Source organism: Sceloporus undulatus, chromosome 3, assembly GCF_019175285.1.
Source record: "Sceloporus undulatus isolate JIND9_A2432 ecotype Alabama chromosome 3, SceUnd_v1.1, whole genome shotgun sequence".
Taxonomy (NCBI): Eukaryota; Metazoa; Chordata; class Lepidosauria; order Squamata; family Phrynosomatidae; genus Sceloporus; species Sceloporus undulatus.
This window is the reverse complement of record NC_056524.1, coordinates 251310755-251323834: the sequence shown is the minus strand read 5'-3', so window position 1 is coordinate 251323834 and position 13080 is coordinate 251310755. Positions and strand designations below refer to the sequence as shown.

Here is a 13080-nt window from a genome sequence, read left to right as displayed (position 1 = left end):
GACCTATATTGTATGTTTTTATTATCAGTTCAAATATTCCAGCTTAATTACATTTGAATATGAGCACGATGCAACAGCACAAGCCCATTCTTGGCTGGATCCAAACTTTGTAACATTTGAGAACCTTTTGAAATGGGGTTTAGGATGGGAACTACCTGTCTTCACACATAAACACAAATTTTATGTTTCAAGCTTGCCTTGCCAACTCTGAAATTCAGTTTCAGGTAGTATGGAGAAGTTTCTTTCCAATGTTACATCTGAATAATAACTTCATAGAGCTGAGATATACCAGGCATGGAGCCAGTGGCCTGTAGCAAGAACAGCTGGTGTCCTTTTTGTTTTAGCATTGGCTGTATGTTGACTCAGTTTAATGCATTTAGTTGTATCATCTCTGGTGTGTTAAAATAGTTCTACAACAAGCCACTCCATGTACAAATCAAACGATTTGATTCCAACAGCCTCCTGCTAGAGTAAATGATCTTCAGCTGAACATGAACTGCAAACCCAATTCCCTTTTATCAAGGCCATCCAGCTGCTAAATGTAGCATTCATTAACAGCCCTCCCTCCAAAGTGAAGACAGGGAGAAACCCTGAAGTAAACATTTGCAGTCCTCCAATCTTTCCTCAAATGGCTGATCTTGACCTCTACTTTCATGGTTGTAAACAATCTTGAACCCCTACTGACTTCAAAAAGAATTAGCTTTTACTTGCCAGTTTTCCTGGCTTGATACCACAGAGAAGGACATCAAATTACTCACATCAACTCTGCACTTTCAAGTCTTTTATTGCATTCTTCTTTCTGAGTGTTGTTAAATTTTGTAAACCATTTTAAGATAAGCTAGTGCAGCATTGCCTTGCTTGGAGAATTTCTTTTAGGATTTTACTGTGCATCAGTTTGGAAAGAGCTCTGTCTGCCTTCTTCACATTGATTCATATCAACTTCCAAACACACATGCTGTCATATACCAAGTTTTCCTGTAGTCTAGTATCTTATATTCTGAAAAGCTACCCAACACTGAAAATACTAGATTCTGCTATCTGAGCCTTTCCACTGGCTAAGACGGGTTGAAACTGGTGCTTGTTACATGCCATGTATGTGATTAAGAGCTACAAGGCTTGACTTTAGCTGAGAACTTTCCAAAATGTTGCAAGATAAAATGTCCACCATAAATAGAACACTTGAGTTTAAAAGTATATGTGTAATGAGAAAGATAACCATTGAAGCAGAGGCCTTTAAGCATTTAGCACTTTAAATTCTATTTTTGTATCTCAGTGTATACAACCTTGTAGGGTGTTGCAACAAAGCAGTGATGGTGAACCTTTTACAGACCGAGTGCCCAAACTGCAACCCAGACCCCACTTATTTATTGCAAAGTGCCACATTCCTCTGGCTTTCTAGTAAGAAACTCTGGCAAACTCTGTGCTAGGGTGACAGCATGTGTGCCCACAGAGAGGGCTCTGAGTGCCATGTGTGCCATAGGTTCGCCATCACTGCAACAAAGGATAACAATAATATTTTTATGTCTTCCTCATGCCTCAAGAGAAAGAGTATCTTGACACTTCAGGATGTCCAACTGGAATAAAAGTGGTTAAATGCCATGAGATATTTTTCCCATTTCAGAACATTTTCCAATAGTAGTGGTAATAATAATAATAATAATAATAATAATAATAATAATAATAATTTTTCCTGTTATTAGAATGGTCTGCACAGTTCCTACATGTATAACCTTTGTGCACAAAGAGCTTGGGGAAGTACCATTTTCCAACTGGCCAAGAAAGGGATTTAAAGGTCCACTAGAGTGTATTCATAATGTCAACAGAAAGATCTCACCATTGCAATCCCTCTATCTTGCCTAGGTCTATATAAACTTGAAGTGTTCCATATGTTCTGTGTGAATCAGACATTCTTTCAGTCAATATTTTCCTTCATGGCAAAGGTATTCTATCATCCTGAAGGCCACATTAAATTTCAGAGAACTTATTATGGGGCCTGCAATCCAGAGGGTGATGTTAATAGTGTGGGATATACCAGGAATTGTATTTCAGAAAATCACCTCTGCATATCCCTTGACTAGGAAAACCCTATGAAATTAGTGGGATAACCATAAGTCAGCAGGTGACTTGAAGGCACATCCACACACAGAGACATATTTTACTGTTGTTATTTGAGCACTCAGAGAGGCAATTCAGCTTTTCAGAAGTAAAATGTAGAAGAAGTGGATGTGGCCTCAGTAAGTCAGACTGAGATCACTCCTGCTTTATTGCAATCTGAGAAGCACTCCACACTGCACTGTTATAGCACTATCATTCCACTCTTACAGCTCTGTATGCCTCCTGTAGCATTCTGGGGTTAGTAGTGAGGCCTAAGAGCTCTCTGGCTGAGAATGCTAAATTCCTTTCTCTAAACTGCAAACCCCAGGATTCCACAGGAGGCAGCCTTAGCAGTAAAAGTGGAGTAATCGCACTATCACAGGTGGTTTAGCATTGTCCTGATTGGTGTAGAAAAATCAACAGTCTGCATCCTCATACCAATTGCTTCGAATGATGTTTTATTTTGGATTTTTTTCTTCATGGGAAATTCATTCTTCCTCTCAGTAAACTCTAATGAAGACACAATTTTATTCATTTTATGTAAATATGTGTACACATATACAGGGATTTCTATCAATGTAATATTATATACCTGCATATTTGAATAAAAGATTAGCTTTCTCATTAAGCACTTTGCGTGATTCAGACTGTTGTATTTGTTGCCCTTACTGTTACCCACTAGTTTTTGTTTTTCCTTGACCTCTTGGGCTCATTGATGGAACTGATATCAGTATGTGTTTTTCTTTTCTCTCCCTGCATTTTTTTAAAGTCAGGTGTCTATTGCTATATTTTTAATTAAATTTTTGATAGAATTCCATTAAAGTTTTGGGCTGTTGATATTTATTCTTATCTACTTTCCAAAGTAATTCCATGCAAACCTACCAATCTTTCAAATAAAATAACCTTTGAAGAGAATAATTTTTACACTACTGATGTGCACAGGTAATTTCCCATGAGGAATCTAATACTTCTCTTTAATCCTTTAGAACACCCAATGGGACTCAGATTAATGGGACAAGGTGGCCAGTCTTCACTGCTGCTGAACAAAAATACTTAACATTAAGCACAGACTCTTCAAAGATTTGTACAAAATTACGTGCCCAGCAGTGCCGATTTTGGAATATATTTTTTCCCAAAGTCCTGGAGATGACAGGTAATTTTGCTGGTAAATGTATATATGTACAGTAAATTGGTTAATACAAGGTCACTTTGCTGCTACTAAATTTTAATTTCAGTTCCAATTTCAAGGCTTTTATGGGTGCAAACTATTTGTGTAAAATTAAACTAAGAAGTCCTTCCAAAGAGAAGCTCCTTTACTTTAAGAGTATTTTTTTTTAATTGATTTTTTGGGGGGGGGGGGGGGCTTCACATACTTTCTTTGGCTTCATTGATATAAGATTTGTGGTCCACTGTATGAGTGCAATCTGTGAACAAGAGTCCTTCCATGAACTCCATAAGAGAGAACAGCTGAGCTCTTACAGGCATCTCATTTATATAAAAATCAAAGCATGGGAGGGAGGGAATACTATTTATTGGAAAGCATGGCCTACTAAATTCCTAAAGCATCTGTGCAACACAGGCATTTTTGTTTGTGGTATATACATCAGAAACCTATACAGTGAAGAAAGAAACAAGAAGTGGGGAAAATATTATCATAAATGCAATAAGGTGAGCTAATACCAGAGCTAATATCTGTTCAGAATTTTCACCTACAATATAAAATGGGTGAAAAATTAATGTCAGAATTAATTTAAGAAATTGAGCACAAAAACACACTATAGAGATGGACGTGGGGGGAAAGAACAATTACTTAACACGTATAATGACTTCCATTCTTATGAGGTAAATCCTGAACTGTCTCAAATCTTCACAGTTCAGGACTTATTCTGTGCAAACCTCACAGATGTTTTATCATTTTTTTCACAGAAAAAAAACTTTTTCTTGCACAGCAAATGCTATTTTCTTCTATCCAAAAATGCCACATGCAGCTTTTGAGAGAATAGCAGGAAGAAAATTGCTTAAAACAGTCATTTCCCAAATTTTGGTCCTCCAGATCTTTTGCACTTCAGCTCCCAGAAATCCCATCCAATGAAATCCAGAACACCTTGAGGTCTAAAGTTTGGGAACCATTGGCTTAAAGTATTCCTTGCCTCCTCCAAGACTGAAATTAGTGAAGAATTACACTGTATTCAGTGTAACTGTATTCAGTGACAATCTTGAATAGAAGCCTTTCAGGCTGAGGAAGATCCCACTGCAGCTTTTCTTTTAGCAGAACAGATGCAAAGGCCCTGCTGCTTTGCTTCCTCTGTTGCAGCTGGATGGTATGGAAGAGCTGCTGCCTGGTTGCCTATACTTGTCCATTCAAACTTATGCATGTCTATTCAGAAGTAACTCCTGTTGATTTGTTTCCATGCTCCATCACAAAGATTAACACAAGAGATAAATCATGAAAAATAGATCTGTTGAAGGATATTAGCCATGACAGCCCAAATAGCTCTCATAGGTACATTTAAAAGAAATTCATTCCTGCCAGAATTTTTTTGCACAGTGCAGGGCCTATTTTTTTTTACAGGTAACGGGAGATGTGGTGTTTGATCAAAGCTTAGACATATTCAAGTCAACCCAGTGAATGATTGGGACAAAAAATTAGTCATAAGAAATGGAATTCCCATTGATTTCAGTGCACTTATGGTATACACTTAAACCTAGATTGAATATCTTTTTTCCTGTCATTGTCATTGTGGCCGCTGCTCTTATTATATTTCTCTTTTCCCCAAGGAGCTCAAAATGATGCACAAGATGATCATTTTTCAAGACAATGCTGTGATCTAGGTTAGGTTGTGAAAGGGAATAATTGGTCCAAGGTGCTGGGTTTTCCTGGCTTCTTATGCTCTTCATCTACGCCAGGAATGGAGACAGTACGGCCTTCCAAATTTTGTTGGATTGCAACTCCCATCAACCCTAGCTAGCCTAACCAATGGTGAGGAATCACAGAATCATAGAATCATAGGCGGGTTACAGACCGCCGAAAAGCGGTGGCCTGCACCCGCCCGTTTCCCCACCGGATCGGGGCCTCAGCAGTCAGAGCGGCAGCTGCTGAGGCCCCGATCCGCCGCTTTCCAGGCCGCGGGGAAGCGGCAAATCACCGCTTCCCTGCCACCTGGAAAGGGGTGTCCTTGGGGCTCCAAGCCCCAAGGACACCCCGCGACGGCAGGGAGGAGGAGAAAGGCTCCTTTCTCCTCTGCGTTGCTGGGTGCAGCCGTCTGAAGGCTGCGCCCAGTGACGCAAAGCCAGGAAGGAGCTCCGAAATGGAGCTCCTTCCGGGGCCTTGGAAAGGGTACACTAGGCTCCCTGGGGCGGCCCCAATACATCACAACTGCACCACCTCGTTTGGAAGCAGTGCGGTCGTGACATAGTGATGGTGGTGGCCGTGTGGAATGGCTGCCACCATTTTCTACGCACGGAGCGCGTACTAGGGTTAGGGGCATCCGAAAAGGATGCCCCTTTCTAACCCTAGTACGTGCTCGTCGCGTACTTTAAGGCCCGTTTGTAACGGACCCTAGAGTTGGAAGTGACCGCATGGGCCATCCAGTCCAACCCCCTGCTATGCAGGAAATCCAATCAAAGCATCCCCAATAGATGGCCATCTAGCCTCTGCTTAAAGACCTCCAAGGAAGGAGACTTCACTACACTCCGAGGGAGTGTGTTCCACTGTTGAACAGTCCTTACTGTCAGGAAGTTCTTCCTAATGTTGAGGTGGAATCTCTTTTCCTGTAGCTTGCATTCAATGTTCCGGGTCCTGTTCTCTGGAACAGCAGAAAACATGCTTGCTCCCTCCTCAATATGACATCCTTTCAAATATTTAAACAGGGCTATCATATCACCTCTTAACCTTCTCTTCTCCAGGCTAAACATCCCCAGCTCCCTGAGTCGTTCCTCAGGGATGCTATAAGCACAGAGCAAGAGAAGAGTTATTCTTTACCCACTCCTGTTCTAGCTGCTATGTAATTCTCATTCAAAAAATAATACATCCAAACCAGCTAAAATGAATGGCAATAGCTTTCCAGGTTTTTAGACAAGTGTGTTTCCTGAACCTACTTAGGGTTGCTGGGAATTGAGCCTGGGATCTTTTTTATGGAGTACATTTCTACTGTTTATGGTTGAATGTTCTTGTGTAACTGTATTCAGTAAAATAGAATTTGTCATATAATTTCTGTTATGAATTGGATTGTCATCATTTTATCTTGACAAAGAATACTGATCTCCAAAAGTTGAATTTGGTTGGTTCTTGAAATAACTATCTGTGTCACACTTCCCAGAAAAGGGGGGGGGGGCTGATATTCTTTCTCTAATGTATTGTTTTCAGTTGATGTTTCAGAAACATTATCATTTATGACCTCATGGAATCTAATGATATGTAAGACCATTGCAGAGCCAGATGTAAAAATAAACAATCCCAAACCAAACCACACACCAATAAAAAAGAAAGCAGATCAAATCTTATGTGAATTCAGATCAATTTCAGGAAAGAGATTGATACTGTATATCATGAAGCTGATAAAATGTACTTTTGATTATCAGGCATTTCTCAGAAAAAATTTGACTGAAGATACCATCTGTCTGATGATGATATTGATGAGCAAATGTGTTATATATGACCAAATGTTTTGTGACATAACTAGTATCAATAGATCATTACTACTGAGTTAGCTTGTGAAATGCTTTTCCATAATGGGGAAAAGGGCTGAAATCAGTCAGAAAACATGAAAAAATACATGATGTACTCATACATCAGGAAACCTGAGTAATTTCCAATTAGGAAGGGACAAATATTTTTATTTTTGGTCTATGTTATTTTGTATGTGTTCACTTCTAAATTCTTTCCATTTCTGTGTTAATAACCAGTGGATTCTTTTCCTGTATGAAAATTATCATTAAATAGGTTATTAAATACCAGAAAAGGTTAATTGGACAATCTCTTGTTAAAAATAAACTGAACAAAGCTCTTCTCCAAAAAAGCAACATATTTTTAAAAATTCAAAATTTGAGAGATCACAAAGTTATGAAGGATAGCTAAGAAGAACTTTACATTACTCTCAAAGAGGCCATACAGACAGGCCAAAATAAAGCTGCTTTGGGTCACTTTGAAAATAATATTTTAGCACAAAAAGGTTTTCTGTGCAGAAAAAACAAATCCCTTTTATGTGTAATAACCACCTCTAGATTTTGTGTAGAATAAATCCTGAACTGTCCATTTTTGCTTGTGTCATCGTTTCTTGGCATACCTGAAACATTTTGTTTTGTACTATTTTGCAAATATTTTCAAATATTCTTTCTTTCTCTAGTCAGGGTGGGATGATTTCTATCTCCTCAGTTTTGGCATACAAGTGTACATTCAAATGTGTCTACTCTATTTGAAACAAACAATTTAATTAGGCCTATATATATGTATGTAAATATGAAAACACCACTTGTATTCTGTAAGCACAGATAGGTTTCTGACTTACCTAAGGTATGTCCCTTATTCCATTCTGAGAGGGTTGTGTATCAGGATGCATAATTCCCAACCACCTCCTTTTGTTTTTTTGGTTTTGAGTTTTCTCAATGTCTTACAGATTGCTCTAAGAGCTCATCTTCATCCCTTGTATTTCAAACACAAGTACAGTACAACTATTGAGTTTCATAAGCAATTTCTTCTTCAAACACCCCCAAACAAAATATTGTCAGGTTCATTCCCACATTTTTGCTGGCTATGGATGAGTTAGTGAAAACTGAGAGAATCTTTTTGCAATTGCACATTAATTTTTCAAGGAGAAATAGATGTGATCCAGTATGCAGCACTCATATAAAGATTAATATAACAAATCCAAATTTATCTATTTAAAGAATAAAAAGCCATTACTATCAACAGTTTGGTTTTGCAGAGATACATGAAAAATATACATCCAAATCTTGTATGATAAAGTCCGCTGGTCAATCTCTAAGGTCATGTTGTTCTCCTCAAATCATCACGGACATCACATTTATCATCACTATCAATCAAGGGGAAATATTGCAGGTGCAACATTGATGAGCAAATGAGTAAGAGAGAAGCATTTGTTTTTCCTGAACAACATAGGCTAATAAATTGCCATGTATCCTAAGCTTAATGTGGCCAATGCCCAGATGCTAGCATCTTTTCCTCCAGCTCCACAAGGTCATGTTGACAATTGGCATTTTTAATATACAATTGAATCAATGACAAATGATGTCAAAGACTGATATTGGTAAATATTTTTCTATGTAATTAAAGAAGATGAAAAAATCAAGGGTTAATCTGAAGCAAAAAATGCACCAGTTGAAATTTCAGGTAAATAAAAAGATTACAGTGCACTTTGATTTGAAGATAGATTTTATTTACAATTTCTCAAGGTGGCAGTGGATTTTTTTGGTTTGTATTTTACTACATTTCTACTTGAAGGGCTGTGGCAAAAAAAGAAAATGTTATTTGGCCATTAACGTCACAATAAAGGTGTCAGGATATTAAGTCCAAAATCTAGTATTACACTGGTAGAGCAAAATAACTGTGCCAGCATATGTGCTCTGGATGTTTTGTTCAGTGAGAAGGTGTTCAACTTTAGCTAGAATAGCACTGGCTGTTCTGGAGACCAGAGACCAGGTGGAGAGCTTCCATTATCCTCCCCCCTAAAACAAATCAGTGGCCAACTCAATTTAAAGGTGCTTGAACTAACTGGTATGTAAGCAGAGGACAGAGAATGAAGAACCAAGGAGATATTGATTGGATGCTTCCTTGCACTAGTGTTGAACAGATGTAACCATCTGGACAAATGACACCTGTATGACCAACCACCACCATTGGATCCTGACCTCAGATGAAGAAGAATGTCCAAGGCATTCTCTATCCCCACCATGGTGTACCCTCACGATTGGGGCACAAGTTAAAATGATCAGTCTTTGTCATCTCAATTATGAGAATATTTTTGCCTTATGTAAAAGTAACTTCATAGTTTAAGGCTGGTTTTCCACACAAATGGCAGCTTGTGGCATGATAATTTTTTGACAGCTCTTTTGTTTCTTATTTCAGATCCGAGCTCAGGTAGTACAGGCTTGACCATCCTATTTCAAGATGACTTGCTATTGGATGCTAAATAGATTATTTCTCATTTGATCTTGCAATCCTTCCTGATTCTATATTGAGTAAATAAGTGATTAGATTTTTGCCTATCCTTTGGTATCATTTTTTTTTCTGGGAAACCTGTTGCTATATTTGAGGTATTCTTCTGCAACTAATGTCATGAGATCAGATAGAATGATAGATTATTTCTGATAAACTTTCACTGCATCTTCTAGTCAGAAGTGTGTACTTGTACCCCAGTTGGCTGATTAATTGCCTTTTCCTCATGAACTTTAAGCTATTTAGCAAATGTCAAATGTAAAGGCTGTAAACACAGTCCCATAGGATACTGAATATTGGCCTGGAAGTAAAGGGCCCCTTGAGTCCCATTTTAACTGTTATCTCATGATATAAAGATAAAACAATACCTTTTGAATTTGCAATAACTCAGGTAACAAGAGGAAGGGCAAAACAGTGTGTGGTATATTTAGAGAAAAATAGCATTAGTAATCAGAATTATTTTTTCAATTAATGTACAAAGAGATTTAAATTTAGATTAATGCCACCCATTTCATGTTTTACAGGAAATATTGATGAAGCGGAACAAGAGTGGAAAGCAGGAATCCTTCGCTGGAACAATTACATGATGGACTGGAAAAATCAATTTAATGAGTACACTAGTAAGAGGGAAAGCTGCTCAAGTCTCTAATTAAAAGTTTCAGCCTTTCTGGAATGCCTGTATTGTCAAAGATCAAGGAAAACACAGAGATAGCTAATGGAGCATATCCAGCAATAAGGCACGTTATGCAAGTTCAGTGAGACATCACAAATATGCTGATCTCCCTGGTCTATTTCTATTTATACAAGAAAAAAGGTTATAACACATTTCTTATCTTTTGAAGCTTCAGGAAATGCCAAATAAACATAGAACAATATTGGGGAGGGGGGAGGGGGGAATCAAAGATGCAAAAACCCTGCTGGGCTTTTGAAAAAAGCAACATTATGACATACTCCTCCATCCTTCAGCTCCTAAAAAAATGAATCTCCTATTAGCTTCAATGGGAGTGGATTCATCTTTATGAGAGCTGATCTAGATCACCTCCTGGTTGCTGGGGGGGGGGTATATGGGAATGCAGATCTGCTGTTGTGGAGGACTATTTGGGTTCATAAAAGGTGTTGGATCCTTTGATTCCACTCCATCTTCATAACCCCAGAACACCCCTCCATCCCTGCCTCTGATATCACAGTTGTGACATCAGAAAAGTACTAGGCAAAAGAAGTTTCCACAGAAGCTGGAAAAAAGGTTTCTGATTAAATCAATATTATTTATATGCTTTTGTGAGATGTCATGATTTGGGGTAAGATACTAAATTTTTCATAAATAAGTAAATAGGCAAGAGTGTGGTTGTCCCCAAGGGTGAATCTCTCTTTCTACCTTCAGAGAGAGAGAGAGAGAAAGAGAGAGAGATCAGACATATCCTAAGGCAACTTGAACACTCTGGTGGGAACCACAGGATTACAGTCTAAGGATTATTAGCATAAATATACAGGTTGACTCTGCCTTATCTGAAATGCTTGGGACAAGAAGTGTTTTGGGTTTTAGAATTTTTTTGGGGGGGGGTTGCACATATATAATATGATGAGACATCTTGGAGATGGGACCCAAGTCTAAACATGAAATTATCTTTTGTATACACCTCATACATGTAATTTTATACATAGTATCTTTAATAGTTTTGTGCATGAAACAAAGATTGTGTATACTGAACCATCAGAAAGCAAAGATGTCACTATCTCAGCCACCTGTGGGGAAAAAAGCTTTGGATTTTTGAATTTTGGAATTCCAGATAAGGGAGACTCAGCCTATAATTAATTTGAGGCAACTCTTGCACATGAAAATAGGGTTTATACAGATTAGCTTCAAAGGAATAATGGTTTCAAAGGGAAACTCCATTCAAAGTGAATCAGTATAGTTGGAATGCATCCCTATTTGGGTCGGCATCAAAATATCTATCTGAGGCACGTTACAGACGGGCCCCTTGAGGCACCATCATTATGTGTGAGGGGCAGTGCTTCCTGATGCACCTTGCCCCTCGCGCGTAATGAGTGTGTCAAAATGGCGGCGCCCTATAGAGATGGGTGCCACCATTTTGACATTGCAGACGCACAGCGTCCGGACGTCACACACTGGAAGTGGCGCCGTGAATGCGCACCTTGCACTTTGCGGCACCTCTTCCGGGGCCCAGGAAGAAGCGCCATTTTGGCGCTTCTTTGTTGCTGCACCCGGGAGCCGCGCGGTTTGGCTGCTGCGGTTCCCAGATGCAGCAACCGGCAGCGGAGCGAGACCGCCTGTTTTGGGCGGTCTGTAACGCACCTGAATGCACATTGCATATGTGTCAGCTGCAATTTGTTATCCAGAAATTTGTTAACCATTGCATAAGCCTGTTTACATCTATGCACCACCTCAACTGGCTAAGTTAAGTAAATTTCAGTTCAAAAAATCAATTGTAATATGTTAACAAACACAATATTCCATTAATGCTATGGAATTCTGGGAATTGTAGTTTATTGTGGTATCAGAGTCTCTTGACAAAGAAGGCTAAATGTCTTACAAAACTACAGTTCCTAGAATTCCATAGAAATGAGCCATAGGAGCTAAAGTGGTGTCAAAATTGATTATTTCTATAGTGTGGAGGCAGCCTTAGTTCCAAATCACGCTGGAGAAATAGTCCAGTTTGGGGCCGCTTTAGCTGTCATGCCTCAGTGCTAGGGAATTCTGGGAAATGTAGTTTATTGGGGCACCAATGCTGTCTGATATGTCTCATAAAACTAAAGTTCCCAGAATTTCCTAGCATTGAGCCAGGGCAGTTAAAGCAGTTTCAAAATGGATTATTCCTGCAGTGTGTTTTGGCTCTTAGTTGTCTAAATAGATAACTAAGTAGCTAATGCAGACTTCTTCTTGTTGTTAGCTGCCCTTGAGTCAGTTCTGACTCATGGCAACCCTGTGGATGAAACATCTCCAAGAATCCCTATCCTCCACTTCCCTGCCCAGATCTTGCAAGCACTTTCCCACAACCCCCCTACGAGGCTAGCCATCAGGTTGTGGTCTACCCATTGTTTCTACCCTCTGCCTTTCCAAGCATTATTGTGTTTTTCTAGTGATCCTTGCCTTCTCATTATGTGGCCAAAGTACAATAGTCTCAACCTGATCCTTTTGCTCCCAAGCAGGCCCTGGTCTGATCTTTTCAAGAAACCCATTGTTTGTCTTCTTGGCTGTCCATGGTATCCTAAAGTACTCTTCTCCAGCACCACATTTCAAATGAGTTGATTTTCTTTCTGTCTGCTTCCTTCACTGTCCAGCTCTCACATCCATACATGGTAATAGGGAATACAATGGCCTAAACAATTCTGACTTTAATGCTCAGTTGTCTTTGCTCCTTCAGTATCTTTTCCAGTTCTTTCACAACTGCCTTCCCATTGCTAGTCTTCTTCTTATTCTTGACTGCAGTCTCCATTCTTTCAATGTTTGATCCTAGATTTGGGAATTCTTTAATTATTTCAATTTCCTTGTTGTCAAGATTGAATTGTCTATTTCTTCTGTGGTCATTATTTTGTTTTTCTTTATGTTTAGGATCAGACCTGCCTTTGAACTTTCATCTTTGATCTCCTTATTAACTGTTCCAATTCCACTATACTTCTGCTAATATTATGGTGTCACCTACATATTTAGTGTTATTAATGTGCTTCCTACTATCTTCACTCCTCCTTTTTCTGATTCTAAGGCGGGTTACAGACCGCCAAAAGCGGTGGCCTGCACCCGCCCCTTTCCCTGACGGATTGGGGCCTCGTGGCCAGAGTGACAGCCGCTGAGG

At 39.1% G+C, this 13080-nt stretch overlaps 1 protein-coding gene across 1 annotated transcript in view; it reads left to right on the top strand.

Moving 5' to 3' along the window:
- Window positions 1-10126, top strand: part of BCHE (butyrylcholinesterase) — a 71342-nt gene extending 61216 nt beyond the window's left edge. Inside the window, exons 3-4 of the mRNA XM_042459013.1 lie at window positions 3081-3247; window positions 9793-10126. Coding sequence (XP_042314947.1) covers window positions 3081-3247; window positions 9793-9917 — 292 coding nt within the window. The 3' untranslated portion in view covers window positions 9918-10126. The remainder of the gene's footprint in view (window positions 1-3080; window positions 3248-9792) is intronic.
- Window positions 10127-13080: the final 2954 nt, after the last annotated feature.